The sequence below is a fragment of the Balaenoptera physalus genome, assembly GCF_965194825.1.
Source record: "Balaenoptera physalus genome assembly, chromosome: 9".
Lineage (NCBI taxonomy): Eukaryota > Metazoa > Chordata > Mammalia > Artiodactyla > Balaenopteridae > Balaenoptera > Balaenoptera physalus.
Window position 1 is genome coordinate 90,363,457 of NC_138888.1, and position 27,878 is coordinate 90,391,334.

At 35.7% G+C, this 27,878-nt stretch overlaps 1 protein-coding gene and 1 pseudogene across 13 annotated transcripts in view; one reads left to right on the top strand and one right to left on the bottom strand.

Moving 5' to 3' along the window:
* The window catches only part of DOP1A (DOP1 leucine zipper like protein A), a 113,168-nt gene that overhangs the window by 74,145 nt on the left and 11,145 nt on the right, over positions 1 to 27,878 (bottom strand). For all 12 annotated transcript variants that reach the window (XR_014267173.1, XM_082474056.1, XM_082474049.1 and 9 more), the window contains exons 2-4: positions 9,685 to 9,887; positions 6,835 to 7,016; positions 284 to 454 (exon numbers count right to left, since the gene is read on the bottom strand). Coding sequence is in view for 11 of the 12 variants with exons in the window: in XM_082474056.1 (XP_082330182.1) it covers positions 284 to 454; positions 6,835 to 7,016; positions 9,685 to 9,822 (491 nt within the window). In the remaining variant the exon portion in view is untranslated. The remainder of the gene's footprint in view (positions 1 to 283; positions 455 to 6,834; positions 7,017 to 9,684; positions 9,888 to 27,878) is intronic.
* Positions 13,517 to 15,504, top strand: LOC309666605 (matrin-3 pseudogene; annotated as a pseudogene). Its single transcript has one exon. The product of its transcript is annotated as a matrin-3 pseudogene (transcript).

Below are 27,878 nucleotides of genomic sequence, written 5' to 3' on the forward strand. Positions count from 1 at the left end.
TAGAAAAAGCTTTCCTAAGCTCACACAGTGTCTGTCAAACTAGGATTTGAACCCAGTCCATCTACCTTCCAAGTCTGTGCTCTTATTACTCAGCTAAATTTTCAGTGTGATACACAAACTAGACACACTACAATAATTATTTTGCTATAAAAATCTTCAGGTGATATACTGAAGTGTCAAGAATAATTAGTTTTTGTGATGTTACTATTACTGATTTAAGGATGCTTGCTGACAAATCCATGACTTTGATTACTTAGCTGCAGCAGTAACAGTACTCTCTTACCTCTCATAGTACTCTGATCCTTCCTCTAAGCCAGGAAGAATACCAGTTAGCAATCCTTGTAGACCAGGCTTCAGTGTTTTACCCAAAGGCAGATAATATATCTCATACAGACTTAGCAATGTTGGTTTCACCGACATGGCAGCATTTGCAAGAAGAGGAAATAGTCCAGAACTGTTTTAAAAAATAAAAACAAAAGTGGGGGATAAAATAACTACAAAATATTAATTCATATGTACCAACATGTGTGTATAAATCTTTTTTAAATGAAATAATGTTATACTGCTCAGCTTAAAATGGTATCCTGTATAGTGATGCCTTCTGTATCTATGTAACCAACCCAGGTCTCTCACCTGAGCTTCATACTCATAAACCCAGTGGCCACCTAGCTATTTCACAAAGGCCTTCAAATTTCACGATTCGTAAACAGAGTTCCCTCTCTCCCCCCGCCCAAAATCCTGATCCTTCCCCTGTAATTTCCATTTCAAAATACGGCATCAGCATCCATCTGGTTGACCAAAAGCTATACATCTTGGAGTGACCCTTGACCCTTTTAAAAAAATCTACTTTAAATCGGAATCAATTATCAAGTTTTCTCTCCAAGCCATTCTCCTACATATTTTTTGAATATAATAAATTCTCTCCATCTCCATCAGATAGTTCCTTAGAAGAGACCACCAAGATATCTCAGTCATCATCTCTTACCAATCATCATATCTCAATCACCATGTCTTACCAAGTACTGCTTCAGGATAGCCCTTTCACTGGTTTCCTGCTGCCTTTAAGATACAGTCTAAATGCTTAATGTGGCTTTAACATCTCGCTACGACATACCTCTGTACAGCCCATGTATGCTCACCAATATCACTCCTGCACCCTCTGCTCCAGCTATGCTGAACAATTCCTCTCAAGTTCATTCTAGAACTTTCCACACCCTCGTTAGCGAGCAGGCCTTCGCACGTGCTGCTCTGAAAGATACAATTCCTGCTCCCTTACTTACAACCTCCTTGTTGTCTGGATGATTCCTAGACTTTCAGGACTCAGCCTAAGCTGTCTCCTTGAGGAGACTGTCTCCTAATTAGACTAGGTTAGGCTCCCTATTTGATGTTCCCATAGAACCTAACACTTATTCTAATAAGTAATTCTGTTCTTACCAACAGTAAGTAATTCTATTGCTGTGATAATAATAAGTAATGCTAGGGACTTTCCTGGCAGTCCAGGTCCAGTGGTTAAGACTCTGCGCTTCCACTGCAGGGGGCAAGGGTCCGATCCCTGGTCGGGGAACTAAGATCTCGCATGCCACACAGTGCAACCAAAAAAAAAAAAAAAAAGTAATGCTATTCCTTGCAGCAGCAAAAGGAAACATCAACAAAGTAAAAAGACAACCTACAGAATGGGAAAAAATGTTTGCAAACCATATATCTGATAAGGGGTTAATATCTAAAACACATAAAGAACTTGTACAACTCAACAGCAAACAAACAAATAACCTAATTACAAAATGGGCAAAGGACCTGAATAGACTTCTCTCCAAAGAAGATACATGAATGGTCAACAGGTACATGAAAAGATGCTCAACATCACTAGTCAACAGGGAAATGCATATTAAAGCCACAGTGAGATAACATCTCATGCCTGGCAGAAGGGCCATCATCAAAAAGACAAGATATAACAAATGCTGGTGTGGATGTGGAGACAAGGGAACCCCTGTGCACTGCTGAAGGGGCTGCAAATTCGTACAGTCACTATAGAAAACAGTATGGAGATTCCTCAAAAAGTTAAAAATTCCACTTCTGGGAATATATTCAAAGGTAAAAAAACACTAACTCAAAAAGAATCCCCATGTTCATAGCAGCATTATTTACAATAGCCAAGACATGGAAACAACCTAGGTGTCCACTGATGGATGAATAAAGAAGTTGTGTGTATGTGTATACACACACACACACTGGGAATATTATTCAGCCATAAAAATGAGGAAATCCTACCATTTGCAACCACATGGATGGATCTTTAAGGTATTATACTGAGATAAGTCAGACAGAAAAAGACATACCATATGATCTCACTTATAGGTAGAATCTTAAAACAAACCAAACCAAACCAAACCAAAACAAAAAAACATCCAAACTCATAGAAAAAGAGATCAAATTTGTGGTTACAAGAGGCAATGGTAGAGGGAGGGGGAATTAGACGAAGGAAGGTGGTCAAAAGGTACCAACTTCCAGTTATAAGATAACTGAGTACTAAGAATGTAATGTAAAACATGATGACTACAGTTAACACTGCTATATGATATATAGGAAAGTTGTAGCAGAGTAAATCTCAAGAATGCTCATCATAAGGAGAAAATTTTTTTCCTTCATTCTTTTCTTCTTTCTTTTCTTTTTATTGTATCTATATGAAAAGATGATGTTAGCTGAACCTATTGTGGTAATCATTTCACAGTATATGTAAATCAAACCATCATGCTGTACACCTTAAACTTATACAGTGAGGAATGTCAATTATTTGTCAATAAAACTGGGGGAAAAAAAGAGTAATTCTAATAGATAATTCTGTAATATCAGAAAGCAAGAGACCATGACTCTCTTTTTATTTCTGTATCCTAAATCCTTAACACCAAGTCCTGCACTTGCAAAGTGCTTAACAAATGAATTAAGAATCTGTCTTGCTCCTACTTTATACAGAAAACAGAGGTCATCTAGTGGGAATTCCCTCAACTTGCCACTTTCCTGCCTTCAATTTTAGGTACAGTGTGACTTAAAGCTACAGTAGTAACCTCTTCAAAGCTACCTCGCCCCAGGGCCCAATGTCTGCCTTTGCCAGGGCCCTGCTTTATCTACCATCCTTTTTCTTTCCTGTAATTTCTTTCTTCCTCCACTGACAATTGTGCTTAAATCTTTCCTATGACTCTAAAAAGAGAACAAATTACAACAACAAAATCCCCACACCTTTATCTTAACTACCTCCTGGCTTGAAGCTGCCTTCCTACTTCAACTTTTGGGGGGAAAAAAAAAGCACTTCTCCCAATTTATCACCTCCCATCTGATCTTCAATCACGACACTTCTACCTGCTCTACTGAAGCTGTTCTCCATACTGTCACCAATGTCTACTAATTGCCAGATTTGATGGTCTATTTTCAGTCCCTACTGTTTCATTTGCCGGTAATATTTGATACTATTCACCACAAGTTTCTCTTGAAATTCTTTCCCCTTTTGGCTTCAGGTGAGCTCTGTCTCCTGGTACATTTTCTATCTCTGATTCTTCTAGTTCCTTTTCAATGACTACTTTCCTCCACCTGCTCTTTAAATAATGTGACTCCTAAGTATTCACAGAATGGTCTCATTCCTCTTCCCTCCTTATTATTCACAATGTACTGGGTGATCTCAATCATTCTCTTGGCTTCAGCTGCCACCTGAATACTAACTGCTCTAAAATCTCTCTAGCCTTTAGTCTGGGTTTGTATTATCAAAAGTTTACTTTACATACCCATTTAATATTTTATGCTGCTCAAACTACACGTCTAGCCTTCTTAGTAACACCTCTGTGTACTGTATCATATTAAAAAAAATAAGTTTGAAGACACAATATGATATTTTACCATATAATAGGTTATAGAACTTTAAAAGTATTTGTATTTAATTATGTTAAAGCATAAACCTTGAGATTAACTTACTTAATAAAAAATAAAAAGTCCAACATTAATATAAACTTCAGTTTTTAAATTAGCTATACCTCTAAAAAATACAGAATAACAATTTTACTCCATAAGGTATGTGTATGTAAGAGTGTCTGCCATATTTAGACATGGTATTCTAGAATTAATTTATTATTCTTATATAGCATATTGCTAATAAAATTAGATATACTGCAACTTTGTAAAATAGCTGTCTCTTAAAGTAAACTTTCTGTTATTTGTTTAAAAAATAGCAGGCACGAGTTATATAAGAAAAGTCTTGCCTTAAGGAATCTATCAGTTATTACATGTAACTGAGCAATTTTCAGCTTTTTATTAAAAAGTACTGTTCCTTGGAATATAGTGTTTATTATTAGTATTAAAAATACCTATTACTGATATTAGGTTCTATTTTTAAAACATCCATGCAGAATTTAAAGAAAGAGAAAACACATACACAGTAAATTAGATCAATGAAGTTAAAAGTTTGTTTTTAAAAAGGCTAACAAAATTGATAAACTCATGACAAGACTAACCAAAGTAAAAAAGGATGTCTGCATCACCAATGTCACGAATGATAGAGGAAAACTGGATATGCACATGCAAAAGAATGAAATTAGACCCCTATCTTACACCACTTACAAAAGTTAACTCCAAATGGATTAAAGACTTAAATATAAGGCCTGAAACCATAAAATATAGAGGAAACATAGAGGAAAACATAGAGAAAAGCTCCCTGACACTGGCCTTGGCAATGATTTTTTTGGATAAGAAACCTAAAGCAAAGGCAACAAAAGCAAAAATAAACAAGTGTGACTACATCAAACTAAAATGGAAGAGAGGATAAGATATGGGGAAGCCAGAATGAAAAGTTCTAACATATGTTTTATCATAGTTCCAAAAAAGGAAGAGAGAATACATGGAGTAAAGTCAATTTAAAGAGACTCTGGAATTGATGAAAGGTATTGATTTACAGATTTTAAAATCCCAATGAATCCCAACCAGGATAAAGAAAAAGATATCTAACTCTAAATACATCGCAGTAAAACTGCAGAGTACTAATGACAAAGATGTAGAAGTAAGTAGGCAAGACTTCTCTGAGGAGCTGGTATTTGATCAGAGACCTGGATTAAAGCATTACAGGGTGAGGAAAACAAAGAAAATGAGGAAGAATAAGCAAACAGACCTATGTTGTCAGAATGGAGCAAACTGGGTAGAAAGTGGTAGGAGTTAAGAGGTCACTGACACAGACTGGGCCGAAGTATATAAAGCCTTAAAAGCCATAGTAAGGGCTTTGAATTCTATTTTTAAGTGTCAGGAGGAAGTCAATGGAGGTTTTTAACAGAGGAATGACATTATCTATTCAATGTATTAAAAAGTTTACTCTGATACTATGTGGAGAAAAGGGTGTAAGAGAATAAGAACAGATGTTATATGAATATTCGGAGGCCAGTAACAAAGACCACGCTAGAGATAATGCTTACTTAGCGTGGATGCCGCCAGCAAGGGCAGAGAGAGGTAGATGTATTTGGAACACGGAACAATAGCTAACATTTATTGAGTACTTATTACATGCTGTACATTGTTCTAAGCACTTTACATGTATTAACTCTCTTAATTCTGTTAACAATACTACGAAATTGATCATCTTATTCCCATTTTTGCAGATGAGAACACACACAGAGGTGAAGAAACTGGCCCCAGATCACAGAGCCAGTTAGCTGTAAAAATGAATTGTCTGACTCCACTGCCTCTGCTCTTAACCACCATGAGACAGAACCCTTAGCGACAGAATGTTCATGAGAGGAAGGAGAACATGGGCAAAGAAAACAAGATGTCAAGTGTAAGTCAGATTTCAGGTGTAAATGGATGGATGGTGGTGCCATTTACTGAGCTTCAGTGCACTGCAGATGGCCAGGTTTATGGGAGAAGGTGAGCTTAGTTTGGAGCAGGTTGAGCTTCAGTTGCCTTTAAAGATCCACACTGAGGTGGTGAGTAAGCCAGGAGTTTAAAGCAGAAGTCAGCACTAGTGATACCAAGTTGGGAGTCTGCACATAATAGATAAATCATGGCTTGGATAAGCATGCCCAAGGAGAGAATATAAAATGAAAACATTAGGTACAGGACTAAGCAAGCCTTAAGGAACTCCATATGTAGAGTTTAGGGAAAGGAGAAAAGGCCGGTAAAGGAGATTGAGAAAGTAACAAAACTGGAGAATGCAGTATCACAGAAGGCAAGAGAAAAAGACTATTTTAAGTAGAGAATGGTCAACTATGTTGAAAGGTGTTAAGAGATCAAGGTATCTATTTTTTCTCAGGGTAGTTCTCTAGCTTAAAAACATAGAATGTACTGTAGTCTCAACAATTTTGAAAAAAAAAAACTTTTCAAAAATGACATCTGAGAAGGAAAAATTCTTATATTAACAAACACTGGGGACTTCCTTGGTAGTCCAGTGGGTAAGATTCCACGTTCCCAATGCAGGGCGCCCGGGTTCGATCCCTGGTCAGGGAACTAGATCCCACATGCATGCTGCAACTAAGAGTCCGCATGCCACTACTAAGAAGTCCGCATGTCACAACTAAGAGTATGTGTGCTGCAACTAAAAGATCCTGAATGCTGCAACGAAGATCCCGCATGCTGCTACTAAGGCCTGGCACAGCCAAAATAAATAAATAAATAAATCTTAAAAAAAAAAAAAAAAGAAAGAAATACTGTAAATTTTTCTGAAGTACTTATTTATCAAAATATTTAAGATTGACATCTGAAAACTTTCATGATTAAGGACTTTTCAATTTTTTACCTTTTACTGCAAAAAGCATAATAGCTAAAAATACTTTTTACTTACATGCAAATAGATAGTAAAATTATTCTCACCTATATAAAAAAAGATCTTTGGCAAGTCGCTTAGGTCCAATGATTTTGAAGATAATTTCATATGTTTCAAGTGCCTTCCGATGAACTCCACCTGGTAATGCTGGATGTAGACATTGAGCTAGGCGTTTGCCTATGGTCAGTTTTTTGGGTACCACTTGGTACTTTGCATTATTTTGTAAAACCTTGAAGAAAACATTTTAATTCAGTTGAGAAAAAATATTACATTTCATTTTATTTCCATTTTCTAGCACAGTATTACCAAAAATCCTCATAGGACTTCTTTACACTCTGAAAAAATTATAGAGGATGTCAAAAAATTTTGTTTTTGTCAGTTACATCTGTCAATACTGGATTTAAAATTAAAACTGAGGATTTAAAAATATTTATTAATTTGTTAAAAAAAAACTCATTATGTGTTAACAGAAATAACATTTTTATGAAAAATAACAATACTTTCCAAAACAAATTTGTTCAGAAGAAAGGCACTGTTTTAGATGTCTGCAAATCTTTAATGTCAGTCAGCCTTCAACCTATTTTTGATACACTGTTTGAAATACATGAAGAAAATCAAACCTCAACATAGATACTTTGTTGGAAGAGGAACAACCACTGCTGTAGTATATCATATTATAGCAAGTAACTCTAGTGCTAACAAGAACATACATGAGATTATAATTGCCCATTTGCTTTTACTAATCTCCCAATTCGGCCAAATACATGTTGCTGTATTTATTCAGCCACTACATTTCTTTAGAGATGATGGTCAAGGCAGAATTTATAGAAGAAGATGTTATCTCACAAATCACTCAAAGGAGATTAATTATTTAAGTGATAAAAGACTTACAAATGCAGTTCTTCAGAGTATTATGGCAAAATGCTGATAGAATACTAGAAAATGAACACTCAGAATGAATACAGTATAATAGACTAGAACTGGAATTTAGATGAAACACAAAAGAAGTCCTTTATTTTAAAAAATAAAGAACTGAGGTTAAAATATACAAAATGAATGATCTGCCAAAGGCAGTACAGAAGAGAAGCACTAGATTTTCCATTTCATAAAAAAAGCGGAGGGTCTGAGGTCCACTTAGATATAAAATTTTCAATGTTCTTCCCACTACAAGCCTTCAATCCAGTTTTAAATTGGATGTAATGAATGTAAATAAAATTAGAGCTACGAATGCAAAGCAAATCAAGGGCACAACACTAATAAGACTTCAACTACAATACATTTTTATTTTTTGAAACTAGCTGCCTTCCATTTCTAGAATATTACTTTGAATTTTGGATGCAGGAGCAAAGAATCAATATTTACATATATTTTAAAGAAAAGTATAATTATTACCAGAAGTACTTCTGTAGAAGGAAACTTAATGATGTGTAACACAAAATGCCTCAATAAAGAAATTCTATTGATACCAAATAAATTTTTTTTAAAAAAGCAAAATATAGCACTATTTTCTAAAAGCATTTGAGTTAGAAAACTTGTATAAATGAGGTATAATAATTTAGTATATTAATAACTAATAAAATTTTATACTAAAACATATTTAGACTAACTTCAACAAATTTATATATATATAACCCTTGCCTTGTTTCACCATGATTTTAGGTAAGTTTCACCAATGCCCTGTATATCCTATGTTATATTATCTGGATACAGTGAAATCTGTTTTCATGAATATTGATTAAGTATAAAAAACTAATTATGTACTTAATTAGGCAAATTAATTTCCACAATTTAATGAATTGCTTTTACACGTAGTTCCTAATAAGTCTTCAGAAAGAGACCCTTCAGGACAAGAAAGAACCTAACTAATTTTAAACAAACTTATATTTTTGGATGCAATTTCTTGGGGATATTGTAAAAGTTTGGAGAATTTATCAAACCTCAAATGATAAATGTTAGAAGTTAACATGTCAAACAGAAGTTTGTGCATCTAATTTTAAGATAAATCCTTGGCATTGGAAATGAAGGCTTTTCTTTTTAAGATATCAGGGTAATTATCTATAGTATGAGATTGAAAACTAGTGTTCTTGGTATATATTTTAAGACAAATTTCTTTCCTAATAATTGTATGCTAGAGTGTTTGATGTTAAAATAGTTACCGGAAGGGCTCGCTCTTCCAATCTGCTCCCCTAGTCCACTTAATATTTAATAGCATTTGTATTCAATAACAGATATTAAAAACAAACCCCAAAAGCCCCCAAAATAAAAACTATGTGTGTGAAGTGAGAAAACTGTGATCTAAGTTTAAAAAAAAAAAAAAAAAAGGGGGTCAAAATTTAAAGCTACAAGTTGATCAGTGATGCCACCACAATAACAGTGGATAACAACCAGACATGTGAAGAAGCAACATTCAAGGCCAAGCTCCAAGGCCTAAGCAACTGCTTGTCACTTTTGTAAAAAGTACTGACTATAACTAAGAACTGCCTGGACATAAAATGTTTTCTTAATGCTACATACCATTTGGAAAGGACACAGCAGTTACTGCTTTCCACATGCAGTTTTTCATTTTGCTGCTAGGAACTCCAGAACCATATCTGATGCTCATTTACAGAAACTTATTAACCTTCATGGTTAGCATATTTGCTTCCTAGTCTTGTGTTTATAGGTAATAAAGGAATAACTATATTTTTCAAGTACTGTTGTGGTTTTGGCCTCAAAAAAAAAAAAAGTCTGACTATATAGGCATGCAACTCATGAAGTAAAATAGCAGAGTCAAAAGTAATTCTGAGGTTTAGTTATGTTTTTAAATTCTTTACTTCAAGGTTGAGAGAAATTCAGTAAATACAGACGCAGGTTTCTGATTTTTACTCTATTTTATGAAATGAGTAAGATAGACATACCTTATTAAGTTTTCCAAGTGCCGATATCAAATCTGCCCATTCACTGGAGTATTCAAAATTCTTTAGTGCTTTATCAATTGCAGCTACATAGTTTCTGTATTTGGAGTCACTCAATAACTCCAGCTCTTCTGTGTTCATCCTCCCACAGCGTCCCACTAGAGGCAAATTCCAAAGTCATGTAAAATCATCACCTACAAAAAAGTCTGCAGGAGGAACCAAAGTTACAAAGTAAAGTTATTAAAATGGGTTCAGAGTTAATGGCTAACTTTAAAATGTTTCTTGAGTTAGAAGTGATCAAAACTTCAGTCAGCTAGTATGCAGGTTCATGGAAGTATTCAAAGACAGCTTCAAAGATAACTATTCATGTGTTCCTTTCTAGGAACTGGAAAAATGGCTGTGAGGACTTAGGGATTTATAAAGGAGGAAATATTCCTGTACTTATTTCAATTTAGAAATAATGTTATTTCTTTGTCATATTTGCTGATATAACATTCTGATACACATACTCCTCTACTTTGTTTTGATCCTAAAATGCACTGTCTGGTTATATTAGAAACATCAAGGACATTAAAACACTAACAACAACAACAACAGGAAAAAGAAAAAGAAATGAATGACTTGGAGATCATCTTATTTTATTAAGCGATAATGGGCATATAGTATGAAAGAACATAAGCTGTTTGGAATTAATAAAACTTTTAATAAAACTGATGAGTATATGTGGTAGTTTAAAATATGTCCACAAATTCTTTGATATTACTTTCAAAAAGCACTGCCTAATTCTCCAGCCCTGTGAGCTGGATTCTGGAACTCAATTCTAACGAAAATAGTAAGGCAGAAGTGACAATTTGTAATGGCCAAGACTAGGTCATAAAAGCACTTCAGCTTCCTCCTTGCTCTCTCTCTTAGATCAGTAGATCTGGGGAAAGCCAGCTGCCACATCACGAGGACATTTCAAGGAACCTTATGGAGAGGTTTCTGTGGTAAGGAACCGAGGCTTTCTGCCAACAGCCACGTGAGTGAGCCACCTTAGAAGCAGACCCTTCATCCCTAAGAAAGCCTTGATTTGACTGCAGTACCAACTGACATCTTGACTGATTTCATGAGAGATCCTGAGCCAGAACTACCTAAGTCTCTCAAATTCATGACCTAGAGAAATTTTGTTGTTTTAGGCCACTGAGCTGGGGGGTAATTTGTTACACAGCAATAGAATAGATAACTAAAATGCAGTAGTAACAAGGATTTAACTGAGGCTCAACTTAAAAATCAACGTGGGGACTTCACTGGTGGCACAGTGGTTAAGAATCCGCCTGCCAATGCAGGGGACACAGGTTCGATCCCTGGTCTGGGAAGATCCCACACGCCACAGAGCAACTAAGCCCGTGCGCCACAACTACTGAGCCTGAGCTCTAGAGCCTGCAAGCCACAACTACTGAGCCCACGTGCCACAACTACTGAAGCCTGTGCGCCTAGAGTCTGTATTCCACAACAAGAGAAGCCACCGCAATGAGAAGCCCGCGCAGCACAATGAAGAGTAGCCCCCATCGCCTCAACTAGAGAAAGCCCGTGTGCAGCAATGAAGACCCAACGTAGGCAAAAATAAATAAATAAAAAATTAATGTGGCCTCTCCACCTTTTTGGTGTCCTATCTGACTTTTAACTTTGCACCCTTCCCTAGAGCTGGGTTTGTGGATCTGCAGAAGGATCTAAGAACTAGCCAATACAATTAAATGAGGGTTAAAAGTCTTTCAACAAATGGCTTTGGGATAACTGGATATTCATATGTAGAAGAATGAAGTGGACTCCTTCCTCACACCTATACAAAAATCAACTCAAAATGAATCATAGATCTAAATGTAACAGCTAGAACTATAAAACTCTTAGAAGAAAATACAGGAATAAATCCTCAAGGCCTAGAGCTAGGTCTTCTTAGGATTTCTCAGAAATACCACTAAAAGCAGCATAAGCAATATAAACACAAGCAAGGAGAAAATAAACCGGACTTCATCAAAATTAAAAACCTTTCTCTGCTTCAAAAGATACCATCAACAAAGTGAAAAGACAACTGACAGAATGGAAGAAAATATATCTCCCATATTTCTGATAAGGGACTTGAACTAGATATATAAAGAACTCTTACAAGTCAATAATAAAAGGACAAATAACTTTGAAATGGGCAAAGAATATGAATAGATATTTCTCCAAAGAAGATACACAAATGTCCAAAAAGTACATGAAGTGATACTCAACATCATTAAGTATCAGGGAAATGCAAATCAGAACCACGAGATACTTCATACACACTAGGATGGCTATAATAAAAAAGACAATAATAAGTATTGGCAAAGATATGGAGAAACTGGAACACTTGTACACTGCTAGTGGGAATGTAAATTGGTGCAGCTGCTTTGGAAAACTGTCAGGCAGTTCTCAAAAGGTTAAACATAGAATTACCATACAACCCAGCAATTCTACCCCTGGGTATGGTACACATACTCAAGAGAAATGAAAACATCTCCACACAAAAACTTGTACACGAATGTTCAAAGAAGCATTATTCATAATGGCCAAGAAGGGGAAACAACTCAAATGTCTATCAGCTGATGTGTGGATAAATAAAAAACAATGAAATATTGTTCAAGCATAAAAAGGAATGAAGTACTGTTACATACTATGACATGGATGAACCTTGAAAACATTCTGCTAAGTGAAAGAAACCATGTATTTTATAATTCCATTTATATAAAATGTCCAGAATAGACAAGTCTTTAGGGATGGAAAGTAATGAGCTTTTGGTTAGGGTGGAAAGGGGAGTGAATTGGGGAGAAACAGAAAGCAGCTCCTAATGAGAACAGGGTTTCTTTTGTCATTTGGGAAATGACAAAAATGTTAAAATTAATTATAAGACCCACACACCTACGGTCAATTAATCTTCAACAAAGGAGGCAAAAATACACAATGGTGAAAAAGTCTCTTCAGCAAGTGGTGCTGGGAAAGTTGGACAGCCGCGTGTAAATCAATGAAGTTAGAACACACCCTCTCAACATACACAAAAATAAATTCAAAATGGCTTAAAGACTTAAACATAAGACAAGACACCATAAAACTCCTAGAAGAGATCATAGGCAAAACATTCTCTGACATAAATCGGACCAATGTTTTCTTAGGTCAGTCTCCAAGGCAATAGAAATAAAAACAAAAATAAACAAATAGGACCTAATTAAACTTACAAGCTTTTGCAGAGCACAGAAAACCATAAAAAAAACCGAAAAGACAACCTATAGAATGGGAGAAAATATTTGCAAATGATGCGACTGACAGGGCTTAACTTCCAAAATATACAAACAGCTCATAGAACTCGACAACAAAAAAACAAACAACCCAATCAAAAAAATGGACAGAAGACCTAAACAGACATTTCTCCAAAGAAGGAATACAAATGGCCAATAGGCACATGAAAAGATGCTCAACATCACTAGTTATTAGAGAAATGTGTATCAAAATTACAGTGAGGTACCACCTCACACCGGTCAGAATGGCCATCATTAAAAACTCCACAAGTAACAAATGCTGAAGAGGATGTGGAGAAAAGGGAACTCCCCTTCACTGTTGGTAGGAATGTAAGTTGGTGCAGCCACAATGGAAAACAGTATGGAGGTTCCTCTGAAAACTAAAAACAGAATTACCATATGATCCAGCAATCACACTCTTGGGCATGTATCCAGACAAAACTCTAATCCAAAAAGTTCGTATGTTCATAGCAGCACTATTCACAATAGCCAAGACATGGAAACAACCTAAATGTCCATTGACAGGAGGAATGGATAAAGAAGATGTGGTGTGGTGGGGAGCCTCAGCGTCCCGCTCGCTTGGAGAGAGGTACCTCTCCTCTTCCCTCTCCCTCTCCTTAAGGAGTGGAGTCAACATATCAATGGAGCAAGTCACAGTCGTCGATGCCAGCTTCTTCTTGAAATCTTGCCAGAATGGAATCCTGACAATGATACAGGACACACAATGGGTGATCCATTCATGTTGTAGCAATCTACAAACCCAGCACCAGGAATTCTGGGACCTCCGCCTCCCTCATTTCATCTTGGGGGACCAGCGGTTGGACCAAGAGGAAATCTGGGTGCTGGAAATGGAAACCTGCAAGGACCAAGACACATGCAAAAGGGCAGAGTAGAAACTAGCCGAGTTGTTCACATCATGGATTTCCAGCGAGGGAAAAACTTGAGATATCAACTATTACAGCTGGTGGAACCATTTGGAGTCATTTCAAATCATCTGATTCTAAATAAAATTAATGAGGCATTTATTGAAATGGCAACCACAGAAGATGCTCAGGCTGCAGTGGATTATTATACAACCACACCAGCATTAGTATTTGGCAAGCCAGTGAGAGTTCATTTATCCCAGAAGTATAAAAGAATAAAGAAACCTGAAGGGAAGCCAGACCAGAAGTTTGATCAAAAACAAGAGCTTGGATGTGTGATACATCTCAGCAATTTACCTCATTCTGGCTATTCTGACAGTGCTGTCCTCAAGCTTGCTGAGCCTTATGGGAAAATTAAGAATTATATACTGATGAGGATGAAAAGTCAGGCCTTTATTGAGATGGAGACCAGAGAAGATGCAATGGCAATGGTTGACCACCGTTTGAAAAAGGCCCTTTGGTTTCAAGGGAGATGTGTAAAAGTTGACCTGTCTGAAAAATACAAAAAATTGGTACTCAGGATACCCAACAGAGGCACTGACTTACTGAAAAAAGACAAGTCCCGGAAAAGATCTTACTCTCCAGATGGCAAAGAATCTCCAAGTGATAAGAAATCCAAAACTGATGGTTCCCAAAAGACTGAAAGTACAACCGAAGGTAAAGAACAAGAAGAGAAGTCAGGAGAAGATGGTGAAAAAGATACAAAGGATGACCAGGCAGAACAAGAACCTAACATGCTTCTTGAATCTGAAGATGAGCTACTTGTAGATGAAGAAGAAGCAGCAGCAGCACTGCTAGAAAGTGGCAGTTCAGTGGGAGATGAGACAGATCTTGCTAATTTAGGGGATGTGGCATCTGATGGGAAAAAGGAACCTTCAGACAAAGTTGTGAAAAAAGATGCAAATGCGAGTGCTTCAGCAACTGTGAAGAAAAAGCTTAAAAAAGCGTCGTTTCCCAGGGAGTATGGAAGGTTTTGTCACTCTAGATGAGGTTGGGGATGAGGAAGATTCGGAACTTCAGAAACTTCGTAAATCGGGCATGGCATTTAAATCTGGTGACAAAAATGATGATGGTCTGGTTGAAATTAAGGTGGACAAGATCGAGGAACTTGACCAAGAAAATGAAGCAGCGTTGGAAAATGGAATTAAAAATGAGGAAAATACAGAACCAGGTGCTGAATCTGCTGAGAATGCTGATGATCCCAACAAAGATACAACTGAAAACGCAGGTGGCCACAGTGATGGAAACAAGGAGGACTATACAATCCCAGATGAGTACAGGATTGGACCAGACCAGCCCAATGTTCCTGTTGGTATAGACTATGTGATACCTAAAACAGCGTTTTACTGTAAGCTGTGTTCACTCTTTTACACAAATGAAGAAGTTGCAAAGAATACTCATTGCAGCAGCCTTCCTCATTATCAGAAATTAAAGAAATTTCTGAATAAATTGGCAGAAGAACGCAGGCAGAAGAAGGAAGCTTAAGATGTGCAAGAAGCTTAATGATTTCAAAGAAAATAATGGTTCTTTGATTTTAAATGTTAACCTTTTTTAAATACAATACAGATAGTTAGAAGAAAAAAAAAAAGATGTGGTATATATACAATGGAATTCTACTCAGCCATAAAAAAGAACAAAATAATGCCATCTGCAGCAACATGGATGCAACTAGAGATTATCACACTAAGTGAAGTCAGAAAGAGAAAGACAAATACCATATAATATCACTTATATGTGGAATCTAAAAGATGACACAAATGAACCTATCTATGAAACAGAAACAGACTCACAGACATAGAGAACAGACTTGTGGTTGCCAAGGGGGAGGGGATTGGGGGAGAGTTGGAGTGGGAGGCTGGGGTTAGCAGATGTAAGCTGTTGTATATGGAATGGACAAACAACAAGGTCCTACTGTACAGCACAGAGAACTATATTCAGCAGCCTATGATAAACCATAATGGAAAAGAATATAAATAAAGAATGTATACATAGGTATAACTGAATCACTTTGCTGTACAGAAGAAATTAACACAACATTGTAAATCAACTATACTTCAATAAAAAAATTGTTTATAAGGATGGTTACACAGCTCTGTGAATGTACTGAAAACAACTAAATTATACTTTAAATAGGTGACTTGTATAGTATGTGAATTATATCTCAATAAAGGTATAGAGCTATATATATGTGTATATATGTAAGATATATATCTATATATGTAAAATATACACACATATATAGATATATGTATACATATAAAAATGGGCTTTAGGGATTTGTGCATTACCTCAAATTACATGCAAAATTTACATCTTACATTTTATTGGGGAATAGCCTACTTTTATAATATTCTCAAAAATAGTTTTTAAAGTAATCCTCAAAAAGGCTAAGAATCACTACCCTAGAGACTGTACTCTATATTAATAAAAACCTGTTTGCCTGAAAAAAGCTAAAAATCTCTTAATTTATTAAATCAAAATTTCCTTGGTTAAGGTTATGCCAAAAAGAAGCAATACGCACTTCCCAATTCTCTATCTCAACTCTTTAATCCATAAAAACAAAACCAGACAAATCCTAAATCCCGTCTTTGGAGAGAATATCACCTTAAATATAGAGTCACTTGACATATGAAATTATTCACTTCACTACACCATGTGCCAAGCAGTATGTTTGGATGCTGACTAGAGAGAATATACCTGATTTATTGATGCTTTTCCCATTGGGAGTGGTGGGAGTGGAGAATAATGTAAAGTAAATCCTTTAAGACAGTTAATCTGCTTTTCTCTTTAAAACTGTGATATTTGACCCTAGGGGCTTAATACAAAGTTTATGAGGGAAAAAACCCACTTTACAGTTATATCTTCATGGTCTGGACTCTCAAAGCAGCAAACCAAACATAAAGCAGTATTTTGAAGTATTACTCTGCGAAATCCAAGATGACTGTGAAATTTAAATAAGTGAATCAAAAATTATCTCAACTACCTTCCATTTCAAAATTGATTTTGTTTTATAGAAGAGTTGGATATGTAATTCTTCTACTAGGGTAGACGTCTTTGAGAGCGGGAACTACGTTTTATATATATTCGTATGCTGCACAGCACATAACTTACAACAGTGAAGCTCAAGCTGGATTCATACAAAGTGGTTTAAGTGTAATGGTTAAGACTGGGAATAAATTAAAAATTCTGCAAGCTGTTTTATCATTAATCTATGGTTTCTAAAAATTTTTTAAACTAGATTTAACCACAACTATAAACAAAGACACTGCAATATGTGCTTCAGATACAAAAGACTGACATACGAAAACATTTAAAGCTATAAAATTTGATAACTAATAAATATTAATACATAGTGAAATATGGAAGAAAGGTTAGAATGAACACAAACTAAAACATTTATAAAACATTTATAATTTTTCTTCTGAAAGAGAAGAAAGAACTGCAAAACCAATTAAACTTGGGGGAAAAAAATCAACTTGATTGGATTTTCTGAAGGTGTATGAAAACAGTATAAAATAACAATAAATTCTAATTGATAAACCTAAGAATGTACTAGTGGTAGACAGAGTAAAGCACGTGTATAAATTTTACTGAGAGGTACATTTTTTTCCTTAGCAGTATTTCCAGTATAAGAGATAACACATCTGTTTTGAAGATATAGAATATTTGTGCATAGGGAAGATTAATCTGAAAATCAATTTACTAGTAATTTCTAACAATGAAAATATGAGTTATCTGTAATTGGGGTATTAATATAATTGTGAAACTAAGTTACCTCAGTTGACATATTTTCAGACATACTTTTTTTATTTGGTATATATATATATTAAAAAAAAAACCCAACCAATAATGACCAGCTAAGTTTCTGGGGTTTATAACTCTTGTACATCTTTACAGCTAAAAAAGTTGAGTCAGGTAAGAAATTTGGATTTTCTTATTTATTTAGCTAAAAAAATTCTAAATTCTTAAATATGATTAAAAAGAGTACATACAGCATGGGACACATATAATACTAGGTAGAACATCAAAAGCAAAATCTTATGAAAACAGCTGAAAACTAAGAAAGGACATTCTATAGAAGTTTCATCAGCAGTGAGCTGTAGTATTTTCTTTCGTGTGAAAAGATGGTCAGATTTCGTTATACTTCCTCAGTGATTTTAATGTAAATAAAATTATTTATTATATATCAGAAGAGAAGCCTAGGGATGATGCACCACTTTTGAATTTTCCATCCAATATATAATAAATGAAAATTCCAGTTCTCAGGGTTTTTCCTCCCATATTTTATTTTAAAGAAGCTTAGATCAGTAATTCTCTATCTATGTAAAGAACCAGTTTTCTCCACAACCCATTGCTGACTGATGCTTTTCTAAAATATAAAATCATGTATTTAATTGTTGCAGTGGCATCAAATTTCTATAAATGTTCCTAAATGATTACTTTCTTCTCTGCGCTTGTCTCATGTTTCCTTAACAAAGAATTTACAAATGGTCCACAAATCACACTTCGAACATCACTGGCTTAGATCATAATGCAAATGTAACATATTCTCCTATTGCATCGAGGAAACTTTATATGCTGCAATTTGTCCAAAAGGGTGGCGGCACATGGCAAAAAATACTCATATTCAATAACAAAACAGTATTTTGTGGAAAACCCAGCCCATGGAAAGATAGGCAATAGAGGGCAGGGCCTCCAAGCACAGGGGTTTTAAAGTCAATATAGCTGGGAATCCAGATCCTAGTTCTTACACTTTCTTCGCTGTATGAATTTGGGCAAGATGCCCCAAGCTTCCATTTCCTCATCTGTAAAAGGAGATAATATCAACCTCAGTGGTTGTCAAAATTAAAAAAAAAGAACCTATTAAAGTTATCAGAGTGCCCGGCATAGAAAATGCTCTAAAAACAAAATTATTACCAATAAAAACAAAACATAGTACTAGGAAGCAATTATGCTAATTATAAGGGTTAATAAATTATAATTAAGCATCAGATATGGCTCTGAACTTATTGGCAGCCAAATGGGAAACTGAAGACTCTCACTAACTTATCTCCCATTGTCTCATGAATGCAAATTAAAATGTATCATTGCCAAACGTGCTTTGGTTTTTTCTTTTTTTTACTATTTTATTAAACTACACATATTTAATGCACCTGTTAGATGAGGTTTGACTAATGCATACACCCATAAAACCATCATGACACTGAAGATTCCTCACCATAGTTAAGATACAGGACATTTCCATCACTCTAAACAAGAAACCAAGAATATCCATCACCTCCATCAAATGAGGTTTTGGTCTGAAATTTAAAAAACCAATCTATTGTACCCCAATAGATACAATAACTAATATAACTAGTAAATGTGAAAATATAAAAATAAATACAAATAAAAATTCTAACTTGTTTTTTCTTAAAGTGATACAGGAAAGTCAAAATAGCATTTATAATCTTTCAGGAGCTGTTAGTAAGTAGCTTTTCTGACTTGATCTATAGTCCACTTGACAATTTAGTTGCAGTTCTTTCAAACTGTTAACTCAGATAAATTGAACCCAACTTGTCATGAAACATGTTTAGTATAGTGTTTTGTCATTCAAATATAAAAATGAAACAAAATAGCTGTTTAAATAAAGTCATAAATTTCTCTAGGCAAATTATGCCCTGTGAAAATGATCAGGTAGTACAGGTTTATTTTTTCACACTTTACAGTGTAAAAAGGTAAAATTTAAGTAAGAAATAAAACATTCCAACAGAGCATCTGAATTTTAAAAAAGTTTTGTTTAAATGGTTATAAAAAATGAGCAGACTTAATTTCAGAATAACTACACAACGATGCTTTGGCTGGTTTGCTTATCACTGAGCTCTCCACTTCCCTCCCTCCTTTGCCATGAAAGATAAGAGGAGGGCTGAAGACAGCAGGAACTATCAGTATTAACCAATTCTAAAGATATACCTGGGGACTGTCCAAGCGTTCTACCACATCCCAAGAATGTATATGAATAAATTATTTAAAGCATCATGCAATGCAGGGGAAAAACCCTACTTGTTGATTATGAAAGAAAAAGCACCTAAAAAATGCTATAAAAATGCTTTTTCCAAAATTTTTTGACGAAACGAAAAATTATCAACCAGTAATTGTTACCATCTAACAAAGGAATGTGGCAATTATTGACAAATCTATTTCATTTTGATCAAAAGTTCTGAATTTCAATGTTGACACTTTCACTAAATAATCTTTAGCAAATCATTTATTTAACCAATTTATGAAGCTAGTTACTCCAGAAAATTAGTAACTTCCCTGGAGGGCTAACAATACAGATAGAAGAACACACCTACCAGGTATTTCACAAATAGGTTAAGATCACCCACTAGAACCCTGACGTTCTGTACTTCCACCAATCTGACCCAATCTCAAACCTTCAAATGATATATCTGCTAGGAAACTCCAAACACAGGATCAATAGATCTTCAGCTTTTCTCTGCAGGTCCTGCCACCTGCTGGTCTTAAGTATATTCTAAGGATAAGACCTTCAAAGTAGCAGAGGTAGCAGCATCTTAGCTAACCTTATATCATGCTTAACTAAATACCAGGCACTGTTCAAATGCTTTGCATACTTAAATTCATTTAATCCTATTCGATCTTTTGAGGTATAGGTACTTACCATTATTATTGTCAACATTAACAGATAAAGAAACTGAGGCATAGAAATATATGTGACACAGTTAAATGGCAGAGCCAGGGATTTACACTTACGCAATCTGGCTTTAGAGTTCTAACTGAACAACTGCTCTTCACTCTCATGGAGACTTTTTTCCTTCTTATACCCAATCCTACCTCAGGGCCAAGGAGTGAAGTGTCTTTCTTACTCCCTCTATAACACTTACCTGGAAATTCCAATTCTGGTTGAGCTCAGTTATGCCTGAACCCAAGCACCTGAACATTGCTGGAGAAAAATCATACAACCAGGCTGACCAACTGCCCTTTAAATTGAGAAACACAAACCTCAAACACTCAACACTGTTCTAATCCACCACGTTTCCTTTATAACCTTACCTGCCTGACACAACTATTTCATACCTTCTCTTCTCAAAGCTCTAATACCACCTTTTCTCCATCACTGCTAAAGACCAAGCTTCAAATTACGTAAGAAAACAGAAGAAAAAGGAACGCTCTTACATTCCCTCCAACAAATCTACAAACCTATCTCCACCTATACCCATATTCTCCACTTTCCCTCCTGCTCTGAGGAACAAAGGACCCTCCTCCTTTTGCTGCGTTCTGGATTCCATCTCCTCTTGCCTTCTCAAGACTTTTCCCCAAGTGCTTTACTGGCTTTCTCTCCTCTCTCAGCACCAGTTTCCCCTTCTCTACAGGATCACGCTACATATAAGCCCTGGAATCTCTCATGGAGAAAAACTAAAATAAACAGCCTCCCCTTCACCCCCATAGGCTCTCTGGCTACCAACCCATTTCTCTGTTCTCTACTATTACAAAACTTTTTGAAAGATTTCTCTACACTCACTATTGCACTCCTTTATCTCCTATTCACTCTTCAGCCCACTCAGAAATGCCTCATGTGGGCTTCCCTGGTGGCGCAGTGGTTAGGAATCCGCCTGCTAATGCAGGGGACAGGGGTTTGAGCCCTGGTCTGGGAGGATCCCACATGCCGCGGAGCAGCTGGGCCCGTGTGCCACAGCTGCTGAGCCTGCACTCTGGAGCCCGCGAGCCACAACTGCTGAGCCCACGTGCCACAACTGCTGAGGCCCGCGTGCCTAGAGCCCGTGCTCCGCAACGAGAGGCCACCTCAATGAGAAGCCCGCGCACGGCCATGAAGAGTGGCCCCTGCTCGCCGCAACTAGAGAGAGCCCGAGCGCAGCAACGAAGACCCAACGTAGCCAAAAATAAATAAATAAAATAAATAAATAAATAAATAAAAATGCCTCATGATGCTGTCCCTCCAAGAAAACCACCCATGTAAAGGTCACCAGGAAGGTGACCAAAGGTCACTTCTCTAGCCCATCATCTTAATCAACTTCTCAGCAGCATTCAGTACTTTGCTCTTGGCTCTCAAGGTATGTTCTGACTTCTCTAACCAGTCTTTTTCATTCTATGTTGGCTTCTTTTCTCTATTCGAATTTTATTTTATTTTATTATTTTTTAAATGCTGAAGTACTTCAAGGCTCAATCAGGAGCTCTCCTCTCTTCTCTCCCTTAAGTTATCTCCTCTAGTTCTACAGTTTCAAATAGCATTTAACTGATATAGCCTAAATATATTACCACCTCTTCTATTATTTCCTCTTCTGTTCTTCTAACTGGTTGGTGTCAACTCTAGCACGCCACTGAATCCTGCTTCTATTCCTTTTTTTTTTTTTTCCTGCTTCTATTCTTGAGCGCTATCATCCACAGAGAAGCCAGAGATCTTTTAAAATCACATTGTATCATTATAAGAACATCCAAACTCAAATACAGCAACATGTTTTGCATTGCAGGGCATCTTGCATTTGCTATTTTCCACACGCGGAAATTCTTAGGTCAACTCTTTGTGAGGCAAATTCCTTCCCATCTCCAATAGCAAACCCTCAGAGAAGCCTTTCTCAAGTAGCCCACGCTCGGCCCACAAGCTTAACATCTACTCTAGAATAGCACATGATTACCCTCCTAGCACTTATTACAGTCTGAAATTATCCTATTTATTTGCTTGTTTCCTATCTACCCTCCCTCACTAGAATGCAAATGTCATGAGATCAGGAGCCCTACTGGACTTGTTCATTCCTGTATCAGCAGTCCCATAAAGGTGACTAACACATAGTAGGCCCTCAAATGCTTTGAATAAATGAATTAGTCAATGTGAACACAGTTCACAAACCATTTTGCTTTGTTTCTCTGAGAAAAGCTTTGTAGAAAACAGTAGAATTAGCTCTATTTTTCTAACCAGCGTAGCCAACATGCACTCCCTTCAAACAGACTATATTCAAAATTGCTATTAAGTGCTTTAAAAAATTAAAAGATTCTCCTAAGAACACCTATAAAAACTGTGCTGTATCCAATTATATTTTAAATTTATATTTATAATTTACCAAATTATAAATTAGTTCAGTTTAAGCATCAGTATTAGGCATAACTTCTTAATGTGGAAGATGTCATTCTAGCCCTTGTGAAAGGAAATCTGTTAAGTATGATACTCCCAGAGGTCTAATCTTTTAAAATTAATTAGGTGACACTCTCATGTTGAAGAAAATTCTGACAAAGAGCTTTACTATATTTAGCTATATTTTCACTTTTGCTTTCGGTAAAAACTATAAAAATTAAAACCTAAGATATGAAAAATCAAGAATCCCAGCATTCCATCAGAGTGAAAAACAGCAAACTTGATTTAATTTTGCTTTTTCTTTCAATAGACATATACAAAATTATACATCTGTTAAAAATAGTCTTTGAATTCTATAAACGTGGTAACTTAAGGTTCCTTGTACCTTTAAATTCTGTGATTTTTGTGACACATAAGCAATATGAAGAAAAGTAATTTAGAAAATAGAAAAGCATGGGCACATATTACAACTTAAAATGATCCATTAATGGGTAGCTGGGATTCTACGGTAAGCATCAAGTAGTAAATAGCTATAATAGTGAACACTAAACATATGCCCTTCAGTTAAAGATAACCATCCTGCCCCCAAAGCACACCAGGCAAATAAACATTGCCCATACATTATTCAAGATGATGATAATTACAGCAACTGACTTAGGAATTAATTACTCCGTGGCAGGCACTACACTAAGCTCTTTTACACGAATTATCTCATGTAATCTTCACAACAAATCCATGAGGCAGGTATGCTCATGGGTCCACGTACATATGAATGCTTTAGTGTTTGAGGTTCCACAGAGAGTAAAGGGAGGAACCTGGCAGAACTCTGGCAGGCTGACCCCTGCATCTGGTCCTTAATCACTATCTTTCTGAACTACTTTTAAATCACAGCTCTTAATTCTTCTGCCTGGCATATCCTACCTCTCCTCTCTTTTTCATTTTTCAAAAACCTGTTCAGGCTATCTAGCCTTTCTTGACTCTTTACCTCCCCAGTTTTTAGACATTGTATTTTCGTTTCCTGTTGCACTTATTTCTTAAACAAAACAAAACAAAAAACTGTAATAATGTAAGTACATAATATATCTCTGTTGTTCCTTCCAGACCTTGAGTTAAGCACAGTGACAAAAGCTCAACTCTGAATACCCCTACCTAGCTCATTGCTTGATATTGCAAGTGTTTAGGTTAAAGTGTAAGGCTAAATGACTATAAATTCTGATGTAAAAGGGTTTTGTTTTGGTTGTTACATGTAAAACAGTGATTCTAATTCAATATAAATAAATGACTAGAGTGGAAGAGGAACTATACATAGTATTGTTATATATAATATATATAGTATGTACAAGAACTATATATAGTGTGTACAATCTACATGCCCGAGAAAACAATTCTAAACAAGTAAAAATATGCTCTTAAGTGGGATTAAATCCTAGAAAGGTGCTACAGGTTTGGGTTGTGTGTCCAGAAACAATACAGGTGTGGCTTCCCCAAATTAATGATGCCCAGGGCTGATGAATCCTGTTGGATCCAGTTTATAAATTCTATTATTAAGCACCCAAGGGATGCTTTACAAGACCCAGTAAAGACAGGTTTTATTTTATTTCTCTTTTGGGAAAGGGATATATAATTCATGAGGGCTGTTAAGTAGGAGGGGACAAAATAATAGTTCAGAAAATAAGTGTTTCAAAGAAGTTTCCCACATTTTCATGAAACCTATGGGCATCACTGATAATTCAATTACATATTCTAGTTTAGTCATATTTGTATTAAACATATCTATAGAAAGAAATGGTTGTGTTGATAATTTAAAACTGAGAATCTAAAACAACTAAATTTTGCCTTTGGGACTTATCATATGCCTTTTTAAAACATACCTTCTTAAAGTTTAGCATTTGCTAATATTAAAATCTGCTTGATTTCCCTATCGATGGGGATGGGAGGGGGGATGAAACAGAAATGTTTTAGGTGGCAAGGGTAAGTCAGCCTGAGAGTAAATATCAGAATAATACACTTAAAGAAAATCTAAATTATCCAGATTGACCATGTTCTGGTTTGTTTTCAATTAGGAAGAAGCAAGAAAACAGTGCTTGTTTTTTTATACATAAGAACAATAATGATAAAACTGAATAGCTAGTCAGAGTGATTAACAAGAAAGATGTGAAACAAGATAAAGGACAAATCTAACTTTTAGCTATCCTATCAAGTACTTTTCCAAGTTTATTTAAAAAATCACTTTTCAGAAAGTATCTTCCTCAAAATAAATATGTTCATTTGTAGCTATTTTCTTCATTTAACAATGAAGAATAATGATTTTGCTTAAACTTTGAAAGAAATATTTTCTTAACTAAAATAAACTACTAGAAACAAAGTAAAAGAAGCAAAAATAATCTTTACAGTACAATTAAACCCACCATATTAAGTTAATCAATTGTTTCAAATAAAATTTCATTTTTTTTAAATCAGTACTTTAACAATAATGGTCTCAGCATTAAAAAATTAATGAACAATATACTATTAATTTTACTATTCAACTTTAAAATAGACTGGTTGCTATACAAATTACCATAAAAATACTATACTGTATATACTAAACAAATTTTTCTGTAATGTATTTAAGTTCGAGTATCTGTAAACAAATTTTATTACCTGTGAAAAAAGATATAATTTTTTTCCCAGCTGAAAAAAATCCTACACAGTAAGGTTTATTTTCCTTTGTGAATTTTATTGAAACTGCTCCAAAAGTATAATCATGAGGAGTAAAACATACACACATACATGCTCATTAAGATGCAGATTCAATCAATGCCTATGCATATAAAGGATAGGATCAAAATATTACGCAAGCAGGGAGGCATCAACATTTTAGCTGAGTAATTTTACACACAGGGATTTACAAAAAAGCATTCACACTGTACACAAACCATGCCTGTGTTTGTGCACACTGGTTTGCTCAAAGCTATGAAACAATGGTGCTACATAGTAAGTAGCCTTGTAAGTGTTAAAACCCTTGATGGGTAAAGGAAAGAGACTAGAATTAATCTGAAGGACATCAGGAAACTTCACAGAGAAAAATGAGGTGCTACCTACAGCGGACCTGCCTTGCTTCTTCTACATCTCTTCCAATGTTCATTCCCTCTCACGTTTTATGGTTAAGGTAAAAATAGAACAAAATTATTAATAACACACATATGAAAGAACAAAACCTTGCTGAGGTATTATTACTCTGCAACAGAATTAACTCTAGATACTTTGGTAAATTCTGAAGCACCTAATAGAATCAGAACCAAAATAAGGTATTGCTTGATCTTTATTCAGAGGCCCTTTACGAAAACTAGGTACCCTCCAAAGCACTGATAAAATCATCAACTGTTATCATTACTATTAGACTCTCCTTACTTTCTGTTTCACAGTCACTCTACTCTGTTAAATTTCTTTAGGATATCACTCCAATACAAGAAACCTGTCAAGCACTGCTATTATTATTCTCTGAACATCGTCATCTTTTTTTTTTTTTTTTTTACTTCACTACTGAAGTAAAACAGCACCATCATCTTCCAAATCGCACAATCACACAAGCATGAGCTTTGGCTTCATTCCCTATTCTCATATTCAAATCTATCAACAAATTCAGCTTTTTTTTTTTATTTCCTTCAGCTGAAGTTGACTGTGGTAGACAGTATATTTCAGAATGGCCTTTTAACCATGGCTCCTGAATAGTTTCCACCTGGACTATTACAATAGCCATCTATCTTTCACTACCTTCAGCTTTCTAAGAGCCAATTAATTTTACACAGCAAAAAAGAGTTTGAGCATATAACTCCCTGCTGGAAGCTCAGAAAAATAAGCTCATACACCATGAAAAGCACTTCAGCCCAGTGCTTACTTAGCAGGTAGGAAGTACTCTCATCACTGCTACAGCTGTGACATTCAATCACTTAGAAAGTATATACATGCAAGCTTTTAATCATATGATTAAAGTCTTTTCATAAACTAGACCCATTCTTTCAATCTTATAATGCATATTTCTGTTCTAGCTAAGCAAAACCTAGTGACAAAGATTCTTTGCTTGACCAAACTTTGGCCAGGGTTCTGAACCTTCTCCTAGGCCCGTCTGTGCACTTTCTTATAAAATGTAGCTTTTTCAAGAACACTGCTATGTCAGTTTAACCAGAATCCTCCACCCTCAATATTTGATTTCCCTCAATATCTGATCAGGGTCCTCACCCTCCAACTACTGATCATCCTGGTCTGTCTGCAGCAAGAATCCTGTTAGGCTGGTTTTAACCAGAATCCCCTCTTACTCCTGATATTTCCTCTTAAGAGTAGTTTTCCATCCACTGACCCTCAACTACTCCTTGGCTATAAAGTCCCACGTGCCCACGCTGAGAGTTGAGGCCAATCTCTCTCTTCCACTGTAAAATCCCACTGCAGTGGTCCCTACACCTATGATGATGATACTGAATAAGGCTGGCCTTACCATCTTAAGAAGTGTCACTGAATATTTTTTCTTTAACACTAGTCAACTGTTCAAAGACTTGCTCCCTTCCACCTCAGTGCTTTTACATATGTTATTTCTTCTCTGGATAGGCTCCATACTCCTTTTCATCACCTAAAATTTTTCTATCAAACTATATTTGAAATGCTATGTCTCTGCACAATACCTTCTGATTCAACTCCTCTGACCTGGCTCATTCTTTAAACAATACCATTTGTCAATATTTGGAAACATGGCTTACATTACAGGATAGTATTTAAAAATGCATATATGCCACATTTTGAAAAGTTTAATGTCAATTTTTCAATTGTGGTAAAAACGCATAAAATTTACCACATTGACAAGTGTTAAGTGTACAGTTCAGTGTTATCAAGTATATTCAAATTGTGCAATTAATCTCC